This window comes from Hypomesus transpacificus, chromosome 3, assembly GCF_021917145.1.
Source record: "Hypomesus transpacificus isolate Combined female chromosome 3, fHypTra1, whole genome shotgun sequence".
NCBI lineage: Eukaryota > Metazoa > Chordata > Actinopteri > Osmeriformes > Osmeridae > Hypomesus > Hypomesus transpacificus.
In genome coordinates, this window is record NC_061062.1 from 6242948 (window position 1) to 6266487 (window position 23540).

The window sequence follows — 23540 nt, forward strand, 5'->3', positions numbered from 1 at the left end:
CACGAGTTTTAAAAGTATGTGCTGATCAGCTGTGTACAGTATTGCATTTTATATTTTCTTTGTCTCTGTCCCTGTCTAAAATTCCAGTTTCATGGAAAACCTCATGTATTGTGCCCGTGCCTAAGAAACCTAACGCCAGAGCACTTAAAGACATGAGACCTATTGCCTTAACCTCTCACTTAATGAAATGTTTTGAAAGGACTGTACTAGGGCACTTAAAGAAGCAGGTCTGTGCCTTTCAGGACCCACTACAGTTTGCCTATAGAGAAGGGCTGGGTGTGGACGATGCCCTCCTCTACCTGTTGCACAGAGTATACAGCCATCTGGAGCAAACCTATGCATCTGTACGAATAATGTTTTTTGATTTTTCTAGTGCTTTTAACACACTGCAGCCACATATTTTAGCCAGCAAGCTTTTAAATTTTAACCTCAACAGCTCCACTGTTGCATGGGTCACAGACTACCTCACTAGTAGACCCCAGTTTGTACGGCTTCATGGTACTAGCTCTGGCATTATTACCACAAATACTGGGGCCCCACAAGGTACGGTTCTATCTCCGTTTTTATTTTCTATGTACACCTCTGATCACAGGCATAGCAGTGAACTTTGTCATTTACAAAAATTTTCGGATGACTCTGCCCTAGTTGGCTATATAACTAAAGATGCCAATACGGCTTACCAAACAGAAGTTGATAGCTTTGTCAGTTGGTGTGAGGATGCCCACCTGATTCTTAATATTGATAAGACGAAGGAGCTCATTATTGATTTTAGAAAGAAAAAAGCACAGGCAGCCCCCATCCTCATTAGGGGACAGTCAGTTGAGGTGGTCCCCTCGTACAAATATCTTGGTGTACATCTGGACAGTACACTTGACTGGAAATTGAACACCAGTGTCATTTTTAAAAAGGCCCAGTCCAGATTGTTTTTTTTAAGGAAACTCAGGTCATTTGAAATCAGCAGATCACTTCTTAATGTTTTTTATCACGGTATTGTTGCAAGTGTCCTTTTTTATGCTGTTGTTTGTTGGGGTGGCAGCTTGACAGTAGAGGACAGGAACAGGGTCAACAAACTGATAAAAAAGGCAGGATCCATTATTGGTATGAGCCCTGATTCTCTGGAGGTCATCACGGAGCAGAGAACCAGGAGGAAGCTTAGGACTGTCCTGTCACATGACGACCACCCCCTGCACTGCACTTTTGTTAGAAGTGGAAGGAGCAAACGTCTCCTGTTACCAAAGTGCTCTACAGAGAGATTCAGGAGGTCTTTTGTTCCTGCAGCAGCTAGGCTTTTTAATCATGACTGCTGATTTGATTTGATTTGATTGTATTACTGCACATTGCTCATTTGCACATCATAGTATTGTTATATTGTTATGTATTCCCTGTTTTAACCTTCTATTTTTACTGTGGTAGTGGACCACACTCCCCCTGTGACTATGCTTGTTTTATGTTGTTACTGTATTCCTGTTTTGTATGTTGTACAGACTATGGTGGCAAACCAGTTTCCCCATTGGGGATCAATAAAGTAAATCATCATCATCATCATCAATCAATCATCTCCACTACATCTACCGGCTTTTCCTCAAACATGAACCTTATCAACCTTGAACCAATGAACCTTAATAAAGTTGACATATTGACCACATGCTTCTACAGTGCAATGTTGATTCAAATAAAGATTTTAATTGATGCATGGCAACATCAACAAACAACATCATCAACCGTTAACCTAAGCAAACCAACACTTCCTTCTTCAGGTACCATGAACTACCATGTGATGACACAGAAGGGGTTGGGGGTAGCTCAGTGCAAGACAGCCTGGAAGAAACCATGCTAACCACATTGTGGATGATCACCCTCTCCCTGAATGTGCTGATTTGGATTTAAAGCTGTGAAATGTTAGATTGTGTGTATGTAATGAGGAGATGGGTTGAACACTGAGTCAGCAGGGGGAGACAGACCTCAACTTTTGAAGATTGAGGATGTTGGTACTGAGGTGACAGTTGTGATGTCACTCTGGTAGCCCCGCCCTCATCCTCTTCATGTACAGGACCATGCTGAATGCCAGCAGGTCATCAGGTCGTCACACAACAGAAGACTGTTCACCATGATCCTAGCCTTCATCCTCTGCTCTCTCTGTCTGCCCTGCATCAAGGGTGAGCAGCACAACATTTCAGAGAGAAAATATAAGTCATGGTTTTAGTTTTTCTCATCACCACTGTTTCTCTCCACAGGTTCCTCTGCCAGTCAGTCAGTTCAGCAGACCCCCTCTGCTCTGATCAAGAACCTGGGAGACTCTGTTGACAAAGAGTTCCTTTGTTCACACAGCGTTCAAAGCTATGATCGTATCCTCTGGTACAAACAACATTTAGATGGGGCTCTCCAGCTACTTGGTTATCTGAATCTTAATTCTCCATATCCAGAAGAAGATGTGAAAGGACAAATCAGCTTTGAGGGAGATGGGCGTAGCGAGTCAAAGCTCTCCATCTCCACACTCTCTCCAAGTGACGGAGCAGTGTATTTCTGTGCTGCTAGTCTGCACAGTGATGCACCCTCCCTCTCTCCTCTACAAAAACCCTCCTGTGATAAGAGTGGTGATCAGTGTGTGTGAGCAGCCAGTCTGAGGCTGGCTCCCTCTCTACACCTGGGGCTCACGTCTGCCAGCGAATCAGGAGCAGCACTTTGATCAACGCTCACACACCACCACACTGGTGATCTGCTGATAAAGGTCTGCGGTCTGACTTGTTCTGAGGACACACAGAGAAACAGCATCTAACCTGGTGGAGGAGGTGACAGGACTGGAGGTGGAGATCAGGAGGGTTTTTTCAGAGTCACGTCATTTCCTCCCTCCAGAGAGAGAAGCACAGCTCAGTCATGTTTCTGGTCAGTTGCTGAGATGTGTTCAGCTCTGACATCCTCATCCATGATCTCTCTTGTCATCCCAGTCTCTGTGTCGCTACTGTGGGCTGCAGGTACTTTCCAGGAACTGTTCTCTCTGCTACAGTGTGGAGAGATTCATTCTCAGGTCTAGCTGAGCTGGTGGACCTCAACGGTGGTTTATCAAGTCATCCTCATGTTCTGGTTTTGGTCTCTGTGTCTCCAGGTCTCTCTGAGGGGAGTGATGTCACCCAGACCCCCAGCATCCTCTGGTCAATCAAGGGGCAGCCTGCTGAGATGGACTGCAGTCACACCAAGGGTGCTACACACTACCAGATGTACTGGTACAGACAGCTACCAGGACAGGGGATGAAGCAGGTTGTGTACAGTGTGCCAAGCAGCAAGCCTGACTATGGAGAGTTCAGTGAAGTCAAATTCTCTGCAAACAAGACTGTAGCAGAGAGAGGTTCTTTCACAGTGAAGAACTCTTCACCAGAAGACAACGGCATGTACTTCTGTGCTGTTTATGAACACAGTGATACAGACATCATGTGCAGCTGCACAAAAACCCCCAGTGAGTTTTGATCTTCATTCAGAATGATGAACCATCTGATGATGTTTATCCCCATCATGGACTGTAGGGGGCTCTCCAGTCCCATCAATCATCATGTCTCTAATGTTGCTGCTGTTCTTTTAAAACCTCAGACTTCTCCTGAAAGGTCCTGAGTGACGTCATGTGAGATGACAGTGTGTTCTGCTGACACTCTCTCCATCCACCTCCTCTGGGCAGAGTCACTGTGACACAGCAGGGGGTGGGTGTAGCTCAGTGGTAGACAGCCTCCTCCCTGATTATCTGAGTGAAGCCTCACTGGTAGAGCTTCAGCAGACAGGAGCACCATGATCATCCTGCTCATCAGCATATCCATTCATGCTGTCTGGGGTTCAGGTGAGTTTGCATTCATGCGATGGTTCATTGCTTTGGATACTTGTTATTTTTTAAGAAAGGCAATAACATCTTGTCTTCCATCATCTGCAGGTTCGTCTCTGAGTGACCAAGTTCACCAGACTCCTGCAGCCTTGATTAAGAACCTGGCAGATTCTGCTGAACTGAACTGCAGACATGATATCCAGAGTTACAATGTTATCCTCTGGTATAAACAATCCGACACAGGAGAACTGGTGTATCTGGGATACATGCTAGTAACCTCAGGCTATCCTGAAGCTGGGTTCAAAATCACAGGAAGTGCAAACCAAGGCCAAAACTGCACATTAACCATAGAGCAGCTCTCTTCAGACAGCAGTGCAGTGTATTTCTGTGCAGCTAGTCTCCACAGTGGTGTAAATCCCCTCTGTTCAATACAAAAAGGTCTCCCAGACTGTGCTGTCTGTGTGGTAGGACTCCTCCACACACCTGCATGAAGCAACCGTCACCAGCTTTGATCCAGGGCCAGAACTCTGCTCAGCTATGAGGAGAGGAGGAGCTTCCTGATGCAACACCACCTCAGATGATGCAGGCCTCTGTAGTGCTGCCCACCTCTTTCACTCACACACATACAGGAGCCTTGTCATGTGACCCCCCTCACACAGGGACCTGGTCATTTGACCTCCATGACAGCATCCTCATTGCTGACAGTCTTCTTCCTCTGCACTCAGACTGTAAGCTGGGAGCCGACAACTATGTTAGCGTGGCTGATTCTGTCTCTGCCAACACTGGGTAATGCTAAACTTGATTCTTCCACATCTTCTTGTGTTTATATTTACATTTAGTCATTTAGCAGACGCTCTTATCCATAGCAAGTTACAGTAAGTACAGGGACATTCCCCCCGAGGCAAGTAGGGTGAAGTGCCTTGCCCAAGGACACAACGTCATTTTGGCATGGCCGAGAATCGAACTGGCAAACTTAAGATTACTAGCCCGATTCCCTAACCGCTCATTCATCTGACTCCTTTTGTGTTAAATGTACAGTGTGCAACAATGTGGAAATGATTGTTTAGCAGCTTGGTTTGTTGGATCTTTGTTAGATCTACAATATTGTTGTGTGATTCTGTCTGTGGTGCATTGGTTTTGAGTGCAGGCTTGTCCCTGAAGCAGCCCCCTGTGGTGGTGGTTGAGGAGAGGCAGCCTGTGAGACTCCTCTGTGACCAGGAGAACACCCCCAAATCTGTCTTGATCTGGTACCAGCAGAGGGGAAGGTAAAGTCTCATCTCTCTCCAACAAGATCCATCTGAAGCATGTAGCTCTACTGTAAATCATGGCGTTCAATGAGCGTGCTTACATTTTGTATTTTATTCATTTAGCAGACTTTTTCATCTAAAGTGACAAACAAAGCACGTAGAAAATACAGCAGAGATTCAAGGATTAGAAGTGCTCTGTTCTAAGAATATTTGTGTGGGTAGAGTCAATGAATGGTCTGTATCTCACCAGGCCCAGTACAAAAAGTGTGTGTTCTGTACAGTCTGATTCTCCGTTTTGGAAGAAACAGATACAGAAATGGCGTACGATAAATGTCTTTCTACATTTACTTTACTTTTTGATGAATCATTTCCAATAAAGACGAAAAAAAACGCAGAAAACCATGGTTGACCCATGGCCTGCCTAAGTCGATTAAGACGAAAAACAAACTTTGTGAAAAAACCCAACCCCCCTGACTGAGTACCTACAAAGTGTACAAGAACAAATAAATCATACATTAATAATTGCCAAAAAGAATGATTACCACAGCCACTCAGAGGGGGAGTGATGTCACCCAGACCCCCAGCATCCTCTGGTCGATCAAATGGCAGCCTGCTGACATGGACTGCAGTCACACAAAGGGTGTTAGGTACTACCAGATGTACTGGTACAGACAGTTACCAGGACAGGGGATGAAGCTGGTTGTGTTCAGTGTGCCCAGCAGCAAACCAGAGTATTCAGAGTACAGTGAAGTCAAATTCTCAATGGCAAGGACAATAGCAGAGAGAGATTCTTTCACAGTGAAGAACTCTTCACCACAACACAACAGCATGTACTTATGTGCTATGAGCAGACACAATAATACAGACTTCATGTGCAACTGGACAAAAAAACCCTGTGAGTTTTCATCTTTATTCAGAATGATGAACCATCTGATGATGTTTATACCCATCATGGACTGTAGGGGGCTCTCCAGTTCCATCAATCCTCATGTCTCTAATGTTGCTGCTGTTCTTTTAAAACCTCAGACTTCTCCTGAAAGGTCCTGAGTGACGTCATGTGAGATGACAGTGTGTTCTGCTGACACTCCCTCCATCCACCTCCTCTGGGCAGAGTCACTGTGACACAGCAGGGGGTGGGTGTAGCTCAGTGGTAGACAGCCTCCTCCCTCTCAGTCAGTAAGCAGACTTCATGTGAACAGAACTTTAGAAACATTACCAATTGCTTTCACTGTACTTTTATCAATCCAACAAACCAACACACAATCAAATCAAGACCCAGTAAAGACAAAAGTGGTCCAGCAGTAACAGGTCAGAACAAGTCCCTGATTATCTGAGTGAAGCCTCACTGGTAGAGCTTCAGCAGACAGGAGCACCATGATCATCCTGCTCATCAGCATATCCATTCATGCTGTCTGGGGTTCAGGTAAGTTTACATTCATGAGATGATTCATTCCTTTGGCTACTCGTTATTTTTTTATTAAGGCAATAACATCTTGTCTTCTCTCATCTGCAGGTTTGTCTCTGAGTGATCAAGTTCACCAGACTCCTGCAGCCTTGATTAAGGACCTGGGAGATTCTACTGAACTAAACTGCAGACATGAAATACAGGATTTTGATTACATCTACTGGTACAAACAAACCAACACTAGACAACTAGTGTATCTGGGACACATGGTAGGGACAACTGAATTTACTGAATCTGGGTTCAAGATAACAGGAAGTGCAGACCAAGGCCAAACCTGCACATTAACAATAGAGCAGCTCTCTTCAGACAGCAGTGCAGTGTATTTCTGTGCTGCTCGTCGCCACAGTGGTGTAAATCCCCTCTGTTCAATACAAAAACGTCTCCCAGACTGTGCTGTCTGTGTGGTAGGACTCCTCCACACACCTGCATGAAGCCACCGTCACCAGTTTTGATCCAGGGCCAGAACTCTGCTCAGCTATGAGGAGAGGAGGAGCTTCCTGATGCAACACCACATCAGATGATGCAGGCCTCTGTAGTGCTGCCCACCTCTTTCACTCACACACATACAGGAGACTTGTCATGTGACCCCCCTCACACAGGGACCTGGTCATGTGACCTCCATGACAGCATCCTCATTGCAGTCTTGTACCTCTGCACTCAGACTGTAAGCTGGGAGCCAACAACTATGTTAACGTGGCTGATCCTGTCTCTGCCAACACTGGGTAATGCTAACTTTGATTCTTCCGCATCTTCTTGTGTTTACATTTCATTTAGTCATTTAGCAGACGCTCTTATCCAGAGCGACTTACAGTAAGTACAGGGACATTCTCCCCGAGGCAAGTAGGGTGAAGTGCCTTTCCCAAGGACACAACATCATTTTGGCATGGCTGAGAATCAAACTGGCAACCTTAAGATTACTAGCTCGATTCCCTAACAGCTCAGCCATCTGACTCCTCTTGTGTTAAATGTATAGTGTGCAACAATGTGGAAACGATTGTTTAGCAGCTTGGTTTGTTGGATCTTCGTTAGATCTACAATATAGTTGTGTGATTCTGTCAGTGGTGCATTGGTTTTGAGTGCAGGCTTGTCCCTGAAGCAGCCCCCTGTGGTGGTGGTTGAGGAGAGGCAACCTGTGAGACTCCCCTGTGACCAGGAGAACACCCCCAAATCTGTCATGATCTGGTACCAGCAGAGGGGAAGGTAAAGTCTAATCTCTCTCTCCAACAAGATCCATCTGAAGCATGCAGCTCTACTGTAAACCATGGAGTCCAATGAGCCTGCTTACATTTTGAATTTTACTCATTTAGCAGACTTTTTCATCCAAAGTGACAAACAAAGCATGTAGAAAATACAGCAGAGATTCAAGGATTAGAAGTGCTCTGTTCTAACAATATTTCTGTGGGTAGAGTCAATGAATGGTCTGTATCTCACCAGGCCCAGTACAAAAAGTGTGTGTTTTGATCTCCCAGCACCTTGCAGCTGCTGCTGTGGTCCTCTGGACAGAACGTGGAGGTGGAGGCCCAAGGTCTGATCCAGGGCTTCAGGGGGGACAGGAAGGGCTCCTCTCTGGCTCTGCACCTGGAGAAGTCTCAACTCTCTCACAGCGCTCTTTACTACTGTGCTGTCAAGTCTCTACACAGTGACAGATCCACACCTGCAGCCATGACAAAAACCTCCCACAGTCAGCCAACCAGAAAACTAACCAACTAACCACCCAACCAGCAAAGAGACAGACTACCAGGAAACCAACCAATCAGCCTCTAAGCCAGACAGCCAATCAGCTCACCAGCCAGTAAAACAACCAGCTAACCAGGAAACCAGCCTTTCAGGAAATCAACCAACTGGCCAATCAGACAGACAGCCTTTCAGGAATCCAGCCAAGAAACCAACGAACCTGCCAGCCAGAAACCAATAAGACAGCCAAGAAAACAGCCAGCCAACAAGCCAGCCAGGAAGCATTAACCCCGAGGAGGGGTTAGGCTCTGGGGGTGTGGTGTCTGTGGGTTGAGGCAGGGTGAGTGTTGAGGCATCCTCTAGGTGTTCCAGAGACCACAGCAGCATCACACAACTCCAGCAGTCAGTCTATCTGTGAGCTTGAACAACTAGTGTCTCTGAGAGGTAATCTCTCTGAATATGGCTCTGAAAATGGTTGCCATGTGCCTTCTTCTCCAGCTTCTGCCACTAGGTAACTATACAGGCCGATTAAACTTCATAAACAAAATGAGTGTGTGGATGTGTGTTTGTTCCGGGTTCTGATGGAGAAAAGCAAACAGCTCAGGCTCTTAACCGGTAGTTCTGGAACATTCTTTGACTTAGGTTCTGGGGTGAAACAGCCCCCCGACGTGCTCGTGGCTGAGGGCCTGAATACGACCCTGCGCTGCTCCCAGATCAGCACCTCCTACAACAGCATGCTCTGGTACCTCCAGAGACACGGCCAGAAGCACCTCACTCTAATAGTCCACGCATACGTCAACATGGTGACTGTGAGTGAGGGGTTGGAGGTCAGATACTCAGCCACACGACACGGGACTGCACTGGATCTCACTGTGACAACGGCCAACAGCTCAGTCACCGGGGTCTACTTCTGTGTCAAACAGGAAGCACAGTGGTAGAGCTGAGGCAGACGCCTCAACAAAAACTGATACAATCATCTTCAGGGTGAAAATAACACGTGTGCACACAACATGAACTGATGACAGATAAGCTGCTGTGGTTTCATGCCCCTCTGAGTCACCAGAAGGTTACTCTGTCACTACTGCTCCAAAGGAAATCCATCTGAACAAAGAAATCAGTTCACCTCCAACCCAGCAGGGGGAGGCAGAGTCAAACTTCTGATGATTGAGGATGTTGGTACTGAGGTGACAGTTGTGATGTCACTCTGGTAGCCCCGCCCTCCTCCTCTTCATGTACAGGACCATGCTGAATGCCAGCAGGTCATCAGGTCGTCACAGAACAGAAGACTGTTCACCATGATCCTAGCCTTCATCCTCTGCTCTCTCTGTCTGCCCTGCATCAAGGGTGAGCAGAACAACATTTCAGCGAGAAAAACAGACTCGGTGGGTTCATAACCCTCGTTGAGCGCTTGATTTTGTTTGATCAAGTCTATGTTACGTCCTGTAACAGTCATGTCCTCTCCTCCAATGTCAGAAATCTAAAAACAAGACATCAAAATAATAATGTTTGTGTACGTAGGCTACAAATAAGCATGGGAGTATAGCAAATGCATACAAGACATGGAATTTCTGTTTTCAGTTCAACTGAGTTGATATTAAATGCGTTGATTGGGATTCTTTTTCCAGGATTATCAATCCAAATGAATGCACTGACTGATGAAGTAAATTGTTAAAACTCAAATTTATTTTTTATTTTTTTACCGGGGCATAGCAGATTTATACTGGGGCATGTGAATAACACCATTACAGTAATACTTAGATTATATTTAATATAACTGTGCCTAATAACTGTGCCTACTAATAACATCATCCACTCAATATTACCTGTGGTTCAATAAACCAGACTCCTCTTCTCTGTAAATCATTGTTCCTGCAGGTATGATCAATGGTATAGGCACTGTACACTGGAATCCGATGACTTGTGGAATACAGGGAAGCGTAGTAGTCGAAACCTTTTTTCTGGCATATTTTTACAGCATTCTGATCTATACCTGTGGGTTCAGTGTTTATGTAAAAAAATTCATTACATTCATTGAAAGTCTGTAACCACACAAGCTTCAAAGCCAAGAGGCCAAGCAGCAAGTGCTGAGAAGAGAAACAGAACCAGAGGAGCCATTGGGAAATAGAAAACCCTGCCTGTTGTACTGACACAACACTTTATATATATAGTCCCTCGGTATTCCACATAAGATGGCCTTGATTTTCTGTTATTGTATAACTTTGTCTAAGCCAACTGGTTATGTATGTTTATTCTAGTTTGTTAGCAGCTGTGTAACTGATGCATTGGGCCAAGAATAACATGAAAACACAAATACATGGTCACTCTACAAACACATTTTCTGACTCAGCAAAATAAAGAAACTTCCAAACAGTCTTGGCTCTTTTCAGCCTGTAGCCCTTCCTCACCTCCCTGTTCCTCACCTCCCTGTACCTCATCTCCCTGTACCTCCCCTCCCTGTACCTCACCTCCCTGTACTTCACCTCCCTGTACCTCACCTTTTTAATAAAGATACATGTATATTTATAAAAATATGATGGGATTTATTCCTAGAGACCTGGTTTAGTATAAACAGTAGGTAACCAGAAATACTATCGGTGTAATGCAGAAAGGACCAATGAAACATTGAGCCAGCTTGCAGGACTTTCCTAATTTTCCTAACTTTCCATTTCCTACGCATATTCCTAATTGAAAGCCACTTGGTTGGCTGGTGAGTATGTTAATTCCCATCCCCAATATTTAATGGACACACAAACAAACACACACACACACACACACACACTAGACTGCTGCATCTGTCAATCATTTAGAGTGCTACAGGTGCTCTAATCTAAACGGAATCAGTTGCTTTTTTGTTTGAATTTTTTCGAAGAATCTGAAGATATTGTAAAACTAGCTTGCATCGTTCCATTTGACCTACCAGGGAACTTCAGTTTATTTTCTGTGTCATCAATTTCAATCAATTCTTGTCAGGAACATCATGATACAAACGATCTTATACCAGCTCAGAATAACAGTAATTTTACTGTTTTCATCCTTTTGTTATTCTGTAATTATTGGGAAATAAAATAATATTTTGATTAACTCTGTTTTGACTTTATTCTTTTGTTTTTTAGTGTCCATCTATGTCTAGTATGTCACTTTGGATAAAAGCGTCTGAAAAATGAACAACATGTAAATGCTGTCATGTTGCTGCGTATTGGAAGCGTTTAGAAGCTTTTAGAAGGGAGATACCACCTGTCACCACTAGAGGTCCTGCGAGACCCAAACCTGTCCTAACGCTGTTCCAGATGGTTTACCCATTTATAACTGTAAACAGTCAGTCAGTCATTCAGTTCACCTGGACCAACTATGAAGTCTCTTCTCTGTTTCCTGCTGCTTAAATGTAAGAAAACACATCCACTATAATAACCATACCAAGTAGAGTTTGTCTGAAATCCGTACTTCTCTCTCCATCAGTGTTACACTAACTCGTCCCTCTCCCCCTCCAGACATAGCGGGCATGGACGTCCAGCAGCATCCTCCCAGCCAGGTTCTGTCTCCTCTCTCCCCCGTGAAGGTCTCCTGCTCGGTCTCTGGCACCAGCGACCCCTACCTCTATTGGTACTGCTGGACCAGGGCAGACGGTATGAGGCTGGTCTTCACCTCGGTCACTGCTGGGTTTGTAGAACCAGCCAGTAAGGACGGGTTCAGCGCCGTGCGGCCCGACAGCCAGACGATGGTTCTGCAGTCGTCCGGTGTGGCCCAGACAGAGCCCAGCGTGTGGTTCTGTGCAGCCAGTACCCACAGCATAGCAGAGCAGGCTGGGAGCCATACAAAAACCCCAGTGTCATTACAGTCATGTACTGTACTGCTCTGTCTTCTGGACAGAACATGAAAGCCCCACACCTTCCTCCCACAAGCACCACTGTCCCAAGGGATGAGGTGGATGGGTGTAATGTATGCATTCAAACCAGTGTCTTTAGCAGTGTAGATGTAGTACACTAATGCAGTGTCACATGTAGAAGATGGCTGTGTGATACTCTGGGTCGTGTAACACAACTGTCATCTCAGGAATGGAGCTGGAGGCCTCATCTCCCCTTATCTAATACTGTAATATGTTGTGTTCATTTAGGAGTCACTTTTATCCAAAGCAATATACTGGAAAGGATTTGAACCTGGGACTTCTGGATCTGTAATCAAATCTTCTAACTCCTTAGCTGTACCCATCCCCATCTGCCTCTCCCTGCCTCAAGTTCCTTGACTCACCCTGCCTCTCCCTGCCTCTCCATGTCTCACCGGCCCTGTCTCACCCTGCCTCACCCTGCCTCACCCTGTCTCTCCCTGCTTCACCCTGCCTCACCCTGTCTCACCCTCCCATACTGTAGTTGTTTCTGCACCAAGCGAGTGGTTGGAGGAGCAGAGTTGCGTGGCTGCAGGTGTGTCTGTGTGCGGTGGTGGTGAAGTGCAAGGTCACACACACACACAAGGTTTCTGTGCACATGGGCTTGAGGCTACGCTGCACTCTGTGACCACTTCCTGGCCTTGGCTGGCGATAGGAAGAGAACATCTTCTTCCTGTTGTCAGGTGCGACTCTGTGCTAGATTCACTACGACACTCATGTGCATGGCAGTCTCAAAAATATGTAGATCACTAGCTGTTCTACAGATCAACATTCAATAGACAGATCAACATTCATATACAGATCAAAAATAAATGTGGAATAAAAGCAAACTGTTCTTCATTAACAAATGTTTTATTCTCATAATATCCTTGAATAACTCAGGAACCTAAACTGAAGCCACACTGTTTTTGAAGACTGACTTTTTTTCTTCCACAATTATTCAAATCAACATTCATCTTACAGATCAACATTAGTTTATTTAAAGGGTAGATTCCTTTTTCTTAAGAAACTCTGTGGGACTTCATGCACAAGAGCAAGGTATTAAACTAGAGTGATGTCCATTGTTGGCAACAATCATTTTGTCTTTGACTATCAAATACAGTTAACCTAACATAATATAGAGTTTATGTAATGAAAGAACAATACATGTGATAGTGCAGATATTAACCTGACTTATCCACCCCTGGCAAAAGATTTGTTAGGAGGCCATACAATGTGTTATGAATGTAAGCAGGGTTTGACAGAAATTCTATATCTTATCAAAGTATTTAGCGGCACCCTAAGTTATGTCATGGGACATGAGACAGCATGTCCTAGAGGGCACGTTGTAGGAATGACTGGAAGGGCAGCATTTCATTTTCTTCACTGGGACTTTTTTTTCTCCATTGCAAGAGCACTTCATCATGTTTTCTCACTTGGAAGGGCATAAGAGGAGCACCAAATTGGGCACGCTTTTCTCACCTGTAGGAGTACCCTATACAGCACTGCATCCCCCACCCCCACCCCGAGTACACCAGTGGTACAGATCAAATATTCATTATACAGATCAATATTTATCTATTAGTGAACAGATTCTCATTCCTTAACTTATGTAATTTTTGTTTTAAGACTGCTAGGCAAAATGGAAAAGGTTATGTGTTAATGAAAACACAATACCCAAACTAAATGTCAGAGATCCAGTTTAGCTTAGTGGAAAAACTCAGACGAAGCCCCAGTGAGCAATCATGCCTCGCACCATTTTGCAGCACTTTGCAGCACTTTGCAGCGCTACCAGGAAACCGCATCGCCGTGTGGGCGCTGAGCAGGGCATGTTTCTCAGAAAAGTAGTCACACATCAGAATGAGAACATCTGCTCTAAATATCCTGCTCTCAGGTGCACTTCCTGTGGAAATACTGTAATACAGCTTGGAACACAAGTTGAAGGAGTCCTACTTTCCTTCCAGTGGCCTTTGTATCAGTTTGAACACTCATTGTTGAATTGAAAGTTTCACCCACTCTTCATTCATTTAAAAACGGTATTATTGACTAAATGTCAGAATAACTATAATAATAACCATCACTCAAAATGTATATTACAACTTTATTAACAATGAAAAATCTGAATGTGAATAATGTTAGCAGATGCAGCTGCTATGTTGAATACAAACATACACTATTATGGTTAATTCATTTCAAAAAGGTAGAGAACAAAAGTTTGTCTTCACAATGTTCTTTCTATACAGGCTTGAGGTTATTTCAGAAATCCCTATTAACAAAGCCCTCTTTACTCTGCAATCATTTCTATATACAGTACCCCACCATCCCAGTCAACACAGGTTTCCTGTTGTGGCCTCAGGTGAAATGCTTCCCAGATTTACCCTGTGGAGGAGAGAGGAGACAGGTGGCAGGCACACACTGCTGTTACTTTCAAAACATTACAGAACCTTTTATCAACTGCCTAGGAATGAGCGAATAGTAATCATAATAATAATAATGTGTTATTTTGAAGAAGACTGATCAAAAGTGTAGTTAGAGGGATTTGAACCTCTTAATCTGCTGTTGTTACAATGCTCTGACCACTCAGCAAACCCGTAAACGCATGCATTTAAAATAGTTTCAAATAGTGTAGTAATAATAATTTTGGCATTATATTTTTAGTGAGCCCTTTATTGTGAAGGTAATCTCAGGGCTCTTAAGCATACTATAGTATAGCATAAACAGTGTAGTGTTTCCATAGCTGTTGCAGGGGTGGAGTGGTTAGTGTAGAACAGTCACCTGGAGCTTCCACACAAACACGACCACAAAGAACCCATACAGGCTGCTTTTAGCGATGAAGACGATGTACGCCAGTTTAGCTGTCTGAGTGCTCTTCACGTAGTTCTCTGTGGAAAACAACACACTTCCATAAGCCTTGACGGCAATGTGGGTTTCCAATGGCAGAGTCAAAGATACAGTAGTCAGCATCTCACACAATTTGAGCTCGTTAAAAATACATGTATGAAACCTACCTGTTGTCATGCCTCCAGTTGACGGAGCTGTCAGAAACAAATATTAGCCAACCTTAGATACAGTAACATTCACCATTAAATTACATTAAACATATCTACCACAATAACACACAAGACACAGTAGGCCTACCATTACATTCAGCCTTTAAATATATTTTGAGGATCTCAAGTCATTCGTTTAACGTACCTTTATCTCCCATAACAGACGCTGAAAAGGCTTTGTCTTCCGTACCATCAAAGAAGAGGACAGTACAGTTGAACTGATTGGTGTCTGTGTACCACTCTCCGGCAGGCACTCTCAAGCGGCTGGTGATGCTGTACCTCTCCGTTTCGTTGTCCCACACGGCCGAGTTGTCCGTCCCCACTCCATCGGTCACGTTACGGTCACCGATCTTCCAGGACACGCTGACGTGATCCGGGTAGAAGCCGGTGGCCACGCACACCAGGGTCTTTTTGTTTTTGTTGTCTTTTGCATCCTTACACTCGTGTGTGGAGGGGGGCAGAACACTGACCTTCGGTGCGATGGCTATGTCTGATATTTTGGGATCTGCAATGAGGGAATACACAATTCTCAACACTATATTTTCACATTGTTCTGTAGCCTAACGTCAAACATTTTCCGGCCAAATTGAAGGAGCATTAAAAAAGAATTCTAACAACATTTCAGATTTCTTACCGAGCACTGTTAGCCTAGTCCCCCCTCCGAAGTAAGCCGGATAACCACTGGAGCACACCACATACGCACTAGCAGAAAACTATAGCCTGCCTGTTTTCTACGGCTGTCCAGAAAACATTATTCTTGAATGTTCACATTCTTACCATGTGTAGAAAACTATATTAGGCTACTCTGTCACATAATCTATCACTTACCCTTCATTTGAGACAGGATTAATAGACGGTTCCAGCATCTCTCATTAACATGGGAATTCATACATCACAGCCACAGTTTAAACACTGAAGGTTTCTCACCTAGGACCGTGAGTTTAGTCCCGCCGCCAAAGAAAGCAGGGTTGTAGTTCACACTGATAAACGGCTACAGAAAAAACACCCTGCTTTTGCGCTCTTACCTACTGTAAGATCATTTCTCACTATTCTACACAACACGGATATTGATAGAACCTCACATTTTACATCCTGATTCATAACCTGACCAACAACAACAATTATCAGTGTATTGTTAATATTATATATTGTGTATTATTAGTGTATTGTAGGCATACTCGGAGGAGAAGTGTTTTCCACACACATGTAGGCTAACAGAAAACCCTCCACACTTCTATCAGCTTTATTCGATCACTGCAAATTGTCTACAGTAGGCTATCCCTGAGACATTTAAGACATTAATTAAGTCTTACCTAAGACGGTGAGTTTGGTTCCTTTCCCAAAATAAGCCTCATTGAAACCCACAGTCGCTAACGGAGATATAAACTCATTGTGCACCAGGATCTGGGCATAGAGCCAACTCTTGCACATAATCACCGCAATAGCCCAATATGATGGCAGAGCACAGGCAGTGCTTCCTATAGTTTATAAATCCTACAAGACTTTGAAATTTATTTTTACCGTTTCAAAATGCAACATCCTTATGTCATTTCAACCAAATAAATGGTCGTAATCAGCTAAAGGTTTGTACAATACTGATTATGCCAAGACTGTTACTTTATTAGAGAGCTTTACACACATATCATAACAATTTACAGCATCTTTTCTTACCTAAAACTGTAAGTTTCGTTCCAGCTCCAAAGTATGCCTGGGAGTACGAGCACAGAGTGTCTACGCTGTTACAAAAACCATCTTTACAAATTCTCCTGATGTCACTCCACCTTTAGAAAACGTTCTCAGTCTTTGTGACTCTTTGAGGGACAAGATCCATGAGATCAGAGTGTGATCTGACAGAGGTCAGCCTTCCTTTGCTGCAATTTATACATGCGTAAATTTATATTTAATTTAATTTAGTAAATGTTTGTGTTGTTGCTGATGTTGCAGTTTTTTTGTATCTAGCAATCCCCATGTCACAATCTATCAGTCAACCTGCTTCCAGATTGTCACAATACATTGTTATTGTACAACACAAAGGAGTCCAATTTACATATTTTAATCATACTATCCTGTGTTGGCTGTGAACAGGATTGACAGGAAATCTGGTCTCACCTAGGACAGTCAGCCTGGTTCCTCCACCAAAGTAAGCTTCTCTGCCAGAGTCACAGCTCTCCAGACCTCAACTCTAATTCACCCATCTCTCCCAGCTGCCTTCCTCTCTCTATAGTACATTTGATCCCGTTTGCATTTTAATCATGTTATTCTCTTGACAGACTCCTACAACACCACGATACAGTACAACCACTGCCAAACACAAACGGATACAAACTGAAACGCTAATATTTCAACAGATATATTCAGCTAGGTTTGGGTATTTCAGCTCACCTACTGTACACCTGCAGTTACAACCCACATATTTTGTAAGGATTACTCACCCAGAACTGTCAGTTTTGTGCCTTGACCAAAGTAGGCTTCATAATTGGCACAGTGCACAAGCTCAACATCAAAAACGACCAAGTGGAAATCTACAAGCATCCTTCACCATACAGTATCAATCCCCCATATCACAGTTCAACTACTCCAAACAAAGAGACATTGTGCAGTTTCTTACCCAAAACGGTCAGTTTGGTTCCAGCTCCAAAGTATGCTGGGTTGGCACTGTACACACTGGTGGGGTTTAGCATAATATGCTAACTATGCCCCGTCCTCTCTAACCTCCTGTTCTACAACAGTCCCATCCCTAACTCCACACTAACAAGACCCTAACAGACATGGGAAATAAAGACAAATGTTTTCAAGCATTTTTAACATATTTACCTAAAACTGTGAGTTTGGTTCCGTTGCCAAAGAAGGCTGGTTGATTGGTCACAGTGTTTTCACACCAACCCATTAGTGGAACTTTTGACAGAACCCAACATCTCTCATGACAACTTCAACATTCTTTCCAGTTTTTTAAATTAATTACAGTGTTGTGACTTTGAAGGAGCTGAACTTACCTAAAACAGTCAGTTTTGTTCCATTCCCAAAGTAGGCTTGACTTCCAGTGTCACATTGAAAATGTCCTCTTCCAAAAAGACCCAGGTCACTTCAAAATCAAGACTTGGCAGGATGTTTCAAGACTGTTGGTATCCACGACCAACTGAAGAAATGTATTTCTTTATTCCAAAAAGAAGTAGATGTTGTGAGAGAGAAGGGATACAAACACTTGTACCTGTCCGATAGAATCTCCAACAATTCTGCAGATTATTCAAAATATTCACTTTTAAAGTTTATTTTATAAATGTCAGAGGTCTTAGTTGTTGTAGGCTCCTTGGTCACTAAGCAAGTCCATGCATCCGTCCGCCCCAGGCCGCTGCAGAGCTCTCCTCTATAGAAGTTGATGGCAGGAGGTTTTTGTACGGCGGCTCAATAGGAATGTATCACCGTGGCCCCCTGTCCCCACGGTGTTAAACCATCACACAAAAACACAGTTTCTCTCTTTTGCAACAGTATCACTCCTCCCTACCCCCCTCCTCTCCACACTCTTCCATATCCACCCCTCCATCTCTCTGAGGCCGGCGCTGAGAGCAGGTGCGCTGGCAGGAGCCTCTGAGGTGAGAGACACCTCTGCATGGACTGCTTCTATTTCTGTGAGCGCTAAGAAAAGCAACAGAGAGGAGGGGAGAACAAGGGAGGAGAATAGGAGGGGAGGAGAGGATAGGGTAGGACAGGGAGGTGGGGGGAGAAGACGAGAAGGGGAGGAGAGGATAGGGTAGGACAGGGAGGTGGGGGGAGAAGACGAGGAGGGGAGGAGGGAAGGACAAAGGGTAGAGGGAAGGAGGAGAGGAAAGGGGGGAGGAGAGAAGGGAAGGGAGGAAGGATTGGGGAGGATGGAGGGAGAGTAAGCGAGCAGGAAGGAAGGAGGGGAGGACAGGTACACGCTGGGTGTTTCTTTTCCTGCTGCAAAGGAGTTGACAGCTGTCACCCTGTTTACACCCCCACCACCCTGGTAAAGCTTACATCCAACAATAGGACCACATACAGTACACAGGACTAAATCATAATGAAACATTCCATTGTTTTGGTTAGTATCAATTGTATAAACACTACCGGTACTGCCTGACAGAGACATGTGGTTATAAGTTGCTCAGAAATCCATTCCAATGCTAGTATTTAGATGTTATCTTAGATGTTTTACCTTTAGATACAGTATGTGGATCGTTCAGATTTAAGATGTGCTCTTTTAGTGTCTCAAGCAGATATTTCTAGTTGTAGACTACAGCCTTTGGTCTCTATAATGGAAAACCAAGTCTCATACAGTCCAACCAAAATCAGATCAAAGGTTATTCATATTACTGACCCTGAAGCTGTTTGTATTCGCACGTTGAACATGCCCTCTAAAACGGACCCCTCTGAGAGGTGAGAAGGGAACCAGGAAGAGGAGGAACAACTGTCGTAATAATAATATTAATTTAGCAGACGCTTTTATCCAAAGCAGTTTTAACCTGTGGCTTCTTGACCTGCAGACAAATGCTCAACTTTGGAACTAGAGTATATCCTGTCATATAAAACTCTATAAACACATAAAAAAAGTTTTTGATGTAATTACATAATTCTCCCATAGAGGTCAGTCTATGATCATGATTGAGATGTTTTCTGAGGCGAATCTAGCTGAGTTGACAGTTGAGACAGCTAGTTGACTGACGTGTTGCTAAGCGACTGTAGCGTGCCCCTCTCCAGCATGGACTGAGGGGCTGTTGCTCCTGTTCAGGTAGACACCTGTGCTATCAGATTTGTCACCTGTCATCAGAGTGGGAAGACGAAGTTTGATATGAAAATTCATGGGAAGGTTTTTATATAGAAATGACATAGCGAACATAAAGATGAAGTCAGAATGTTACTTTTTAGAATGACAGCTCTGTCTTCATACATCCTCCCCCCCTCCCATCCTCCTCCCCCACTTCTCCCTCCTCTCCCCCCACCTAGCGCACCCATGCTTCCCACCCCCTCCTCCCCCCCCCCCCCCCCCCCCACACACACACACACACACTCCACGGTGTGGTTTCTAGGTTGTTGTCGCGCCATGTGGTTGCTCTGAGTCAGCGTGCCAGTGCTGGAGGCACAGAGATACACCGCAGAGTCCTGGCCTTCCAGCTGTCTGATCTCCAGGGAGGAGTAAGTCAGGTTAGGACGAGACATGGCATATCTGGGTCCAGCCTCCACAGTGGACACATTCTTGCCCATGGAGGAAGCAAGCATGCGCATCTGGCTGCCTGTTTGTCGGTACCAGAACATGTAGTAAAAGTTGCTGTCATCGTGTTCACAGTCCAGAGTCACGCACTCTGCTTGACGTAGCGCTGCGTGTCGGGGCCTCTGCTGAACATTCACAGCTGAGCAGAACTCTGGGAAATGAAATAACAGCCATTTAGTTGTCGGTGGAATGTTCTGGAATGTATATCTGAACACACTCTTTAGATGGGCACATAACCTGCTGTGTGTGTGAAGAGGGTTGCTATTACCGGTAGTGAGGTGGAGAGCTACTAACACACAGAACAGCTCCATGGCGTCAGAGAGAGAGAAAGAACGTCCAGGTCTCTGTTCCCCAGCCCTGCTCTGCCTCCTTCCTGCATCCTCACTGCCTCCCCATGCCTAGAGGGAGGTTGTCTACTGACATCACCAGGAAACTGATACACACGGGAGGGGGGAGGGGTGTGTTTGTGTGTGTGTGTGTGGGGGGGGGTCATGTGGTCACGCCCCAGAGATGGGAAATTCAGACGTTGCCGGATTTTAGCAAAGTTGTGTTGATTTAGCAGAGCCTTTCATCCAAAGCAACATTTGGCAAAATTGCCTCAATGTGGTTGCAATTGTGGTTCTGTGCCCAAATGTTCTGCCCCTGAGCTATACCCATCCCCATGCCCTACCACTGAGCTATACCGAGTGAAAATTATTAATACAAGTACGTTCTACTAAACTCCCTTCTGTTCTCCACCAACAATGTCTTTACTCCTCCCCCGGTAATGAAAATTATGTATAAGTATAAGTATGTATATAAAGTATGACTTGTGGATCCTCTAGAGTGGCTAGTTCATGCTGTCACATCAGTTTTTGTTGACATTGTTGACAAGACTGAGGTGGCTGTAACCCATCGGCCTCCTATTCTGGCCAAACAACCTCAAAACCTTCTTCTCCTCTATCTATGAAACGCCCCTCAGGAGGTTCCCAGCTGAACAGACAGACAAGCGCGCCACCAACACACCGTTACACCAGCCTGCTCACTAACAAAACCAGAAGAGCCACAACACCTTCCTGCACATCTCCGATCAGCCTTTCATGTCATCCTAATGTCATTAGCCTCACATGATGTATTTGCATGGCTCCCAGTCTGCTTGGCAGCACTGTGACTGGCAGCACAGAGGTAGGTGCTGCTGTCATCCGGAGACAGCTCTGATATCCGCAGGGTGAAGCTGTTGCTGGACGTGTCGATAGAGGGCTGGAGGTGGCCCTCGGGAGTCTCGTACTCCTTGGTGAGGTACTCTATCGGAGCCCCGGAGCCAGCCTGGCGGTACCACAGCATGGTGTAGCTGCTCATGCTGAAGCCTGGACCCACGCTGCACTGCAGGGTCACCTGGTCGGTCTGCCCAGCGTGGAGGACAAGGTCTGTGGGTGCCTGGAGGACCGTGGGGCCTGAACACTCACCTACACAACACCAGAGAAGAAGAAACAGCATTCAGGAGATCAGGTATGGAAAAACATTCTCGAATCTGTGAATGAAATATGATTTCAGCATTTCCAGTTTAGTATGCAGTACTGTGCATGCTCCAGTACCAGTTGTGTTAATTGTTTTGTGTGGAAAAGTACCAGAACATTCCTTTCCTGCACTCACATGAGTAGATCAGAGTCAGAAGAACTCCCAGGACTGTGACTAGCATGTTGCTGGTAACCACTTCCCCTGCTGAATGATGTTACATCCACATCACGGTCTCACCAGTTCACAGTAAACCAACCGGCAGGTCACGTGACCAATAGTTGGTGTTTTACTTGGAGACTAGCTCTTGCTCTGTGGTGCCCTGTGGCTCTTGTGTCTGGTGCAGTGAGGTGATGGATCAGTGACATGAATGTAGTAATGCAGGGTCTTGCTGTGTTAGGGTCTGAGGGTTGGTGCTTGGTAGGGGTACTGTTGGACATGAATCTGAGGATAGGCCTAAAGGACAGTTCAGAGGTTAGAGTATGTGACTGCAGGTCAAGAGGTTGCAGGTTCAAATTCCTTCTGTACGTTGCGTTGGATAGAAACGCCTGCTGGATTAATATGTTACATGACATGCTCAGTTATAAAGGGAGATGGAGGAGAGGTACAGAGGTTAGAAAGACTAAATGAGTTAGAACTGGCTCCAGCGTAAAGTTACGACCACTCAGAAGGCTCTCCCTCACTCCTCATGGGAACACGAGACTAATTTCAGTTTGTTTTCAGGGAACGTTGTGAACAAAACTAATGTGAATTAACTCCCAGCATTTGGATATATGCTATATGATATACATATAACATAATTCACACTGAGAATACAACTTTACCAATCCCTCCACAGAAACGTCTAAAACAAAACAACCAAACTCCCTAACAGCAGTGAGGTGGTTTTCCTGTGTGACTGAGCGCACCAGGGTTTTGGTGAGGCGGTGGCATCAAGCCACATCACTGTGTACTGGCAGCACAGAAATACACGGCCGAGTCTGCAGGAGCTGCGCGGGGGAGGACGAGCGCTCCTCTCAGGATGTCCTCTCTGGTGAGCTGGAAGCTCTCCTGGAACTGACCCTCGTAGCTGGGCTCGGAGGAGGCATAACCGTACCCGATGAGGGTCATATCCCGAGAAACAGGTCGCTGCTGGTACCACAGCATGATCACCAAGTTGCTGTCGTCATGGCTACACAAGATTTTTACACTGGCGTTCTCTGTAACCATGACAGACGGAGACTGCTGGAAGGTCACGCTCTTCACAGCACCTACGGAGACAACAGGATGAACACAGAGAAGGAGACAAACAGGACATGGAGAGAGAAAGCAATGTATTTTACCAGCATACCTTTAATAAAAGGTTTTACATCTCTTGAAGCAATAAGTCAGAGCTTTGGTAGCCTGAGAAAAAGCTTACATGGAAATAAGATGAAGAAACCGAGACATCCCAGAACAATCATGGCCACGAGGGTATCAGCAGGTCTGGAGAGACTCACAGTTAGACACTTCTGCTGTCTGTAGAGACTCACAGTTAGACACTTCTGCTGTCTGTAGAGAGACTCACAGTTAGACACCTCTGCTGTCTGTAGAGAGACTCACAGTTAGCCACCTCTGCCGTCTGTAGAGAGACTCACAGCTAGACACCTCTGCTGTCTGTAGAGAGACTCACAGTTAGACACTTCTGCTGTATGTAGAGAGACTCACAGCTAGACACCTCTGCTGTCTGTAGAGAGACTC

At 45.0% G+C, this 23540-nt stretch overlaps 1 protein-coding gene and 4 gene segments (V, D, J or C); 3 read left to right on the forward strand and 2 right to left on the reverse strand.

Moving 5' to 3' along the window:
* The first annotated feature begins 6956 nt into the window (after nucleotides 1-6956).
* On the forward strand, nucleotides 6957-8921 carry LOC124465283. The segment is given in 4 exon segments: nucleotides 6957-7239; nucleotides 7600-7717; nucleotides 7987-8702; nucleotides 8834-8921. Coding segments are annotated over 3 exon segments (564 nt in total).
* On the forward strand, nucleotides 8663-9129 carry LOC124488963. The segment is given in 2 exon segments: nucleotides 8663-8702; nucleotides 8834-9129. Coding segments are annotated over 2 exon segments (336 nt in total).
* Nucleotides 9130-11512: 2383 nt separating this feature from the next.
* On the forward strand, nucleotides 11513-12276 carry LOC124488968. The segment is given in 3 exon segments: nucleotides 11513-11573; nucleotides 11680-11976; nucleotides 12242-12276. Coding segments are annotated over 3 exon segments (366 nt in total).
* Nucleotides 12277-14137: 1861 nt separating this feature from the next.
* On the reverse strand, nucleotides 14138-22568 carry LOC124488975. The gene is made up of 8 exons (XM_047051562.1): nucleotides 21960-22568; nucleotides 21408-21772; nucleotides 20125-20449; nucleotides 16414-16581; nucleotides 15246-15605; nucleotides 15059-15085; nucleotides 14826-14932; nucleotides 14138-14429 (listed from the first exon to the last, which is right to left on the reverse strand). The coding sequence occupies exons 1-8, from the start codon at nucleotides 22003-22005 to the stop codon at nucleotides 14403-14405; spliced, it is 1425 nt and encodes a 474-aa protein (XP_046907518.1). The 5' UTR covers nucleotides 22006-22568; the 3' UTR covers nucleotides 14138-14402.
* A 91-nt stretch (nucleotides 22569-22659) lies between these two features.
* Nucleotides 22660-23453, reverse strand: LOC124484823. The segment is given in 3 exon segments: nucleotides 22660-23071; nucleotides 23221-23285; nucleotides 23368-23453. Coding segments are annotated over 2 exon segments (351 nt in total).
* Nucleotides 23454-23540: the final 87 nt, after the last annotated feature.

Coding starts and splice junctions, on each gene's coding strand:
- LOC124488975 (XM_047051562.1), bottom strand. CDS start 22,005: ATGCTAGTCACAGTCCTGGGAGTTCTTCTGACTCTGATCTACTCAT. Junction 21,773..21,959: donor TCTGACTCTGATCTACTCAT/GTGAGTGCAGGA, acceptor GGTGTTGTGTAG/GTGAGTGTTCAGGCCCCACG. Junction 15,086..15,245: donor GTCTGTTATGGGAGATAAAG/GTACGTTAAACG, acceptor TGTTTCTGACAG/CTCCGTCAACTGGAGGCATG.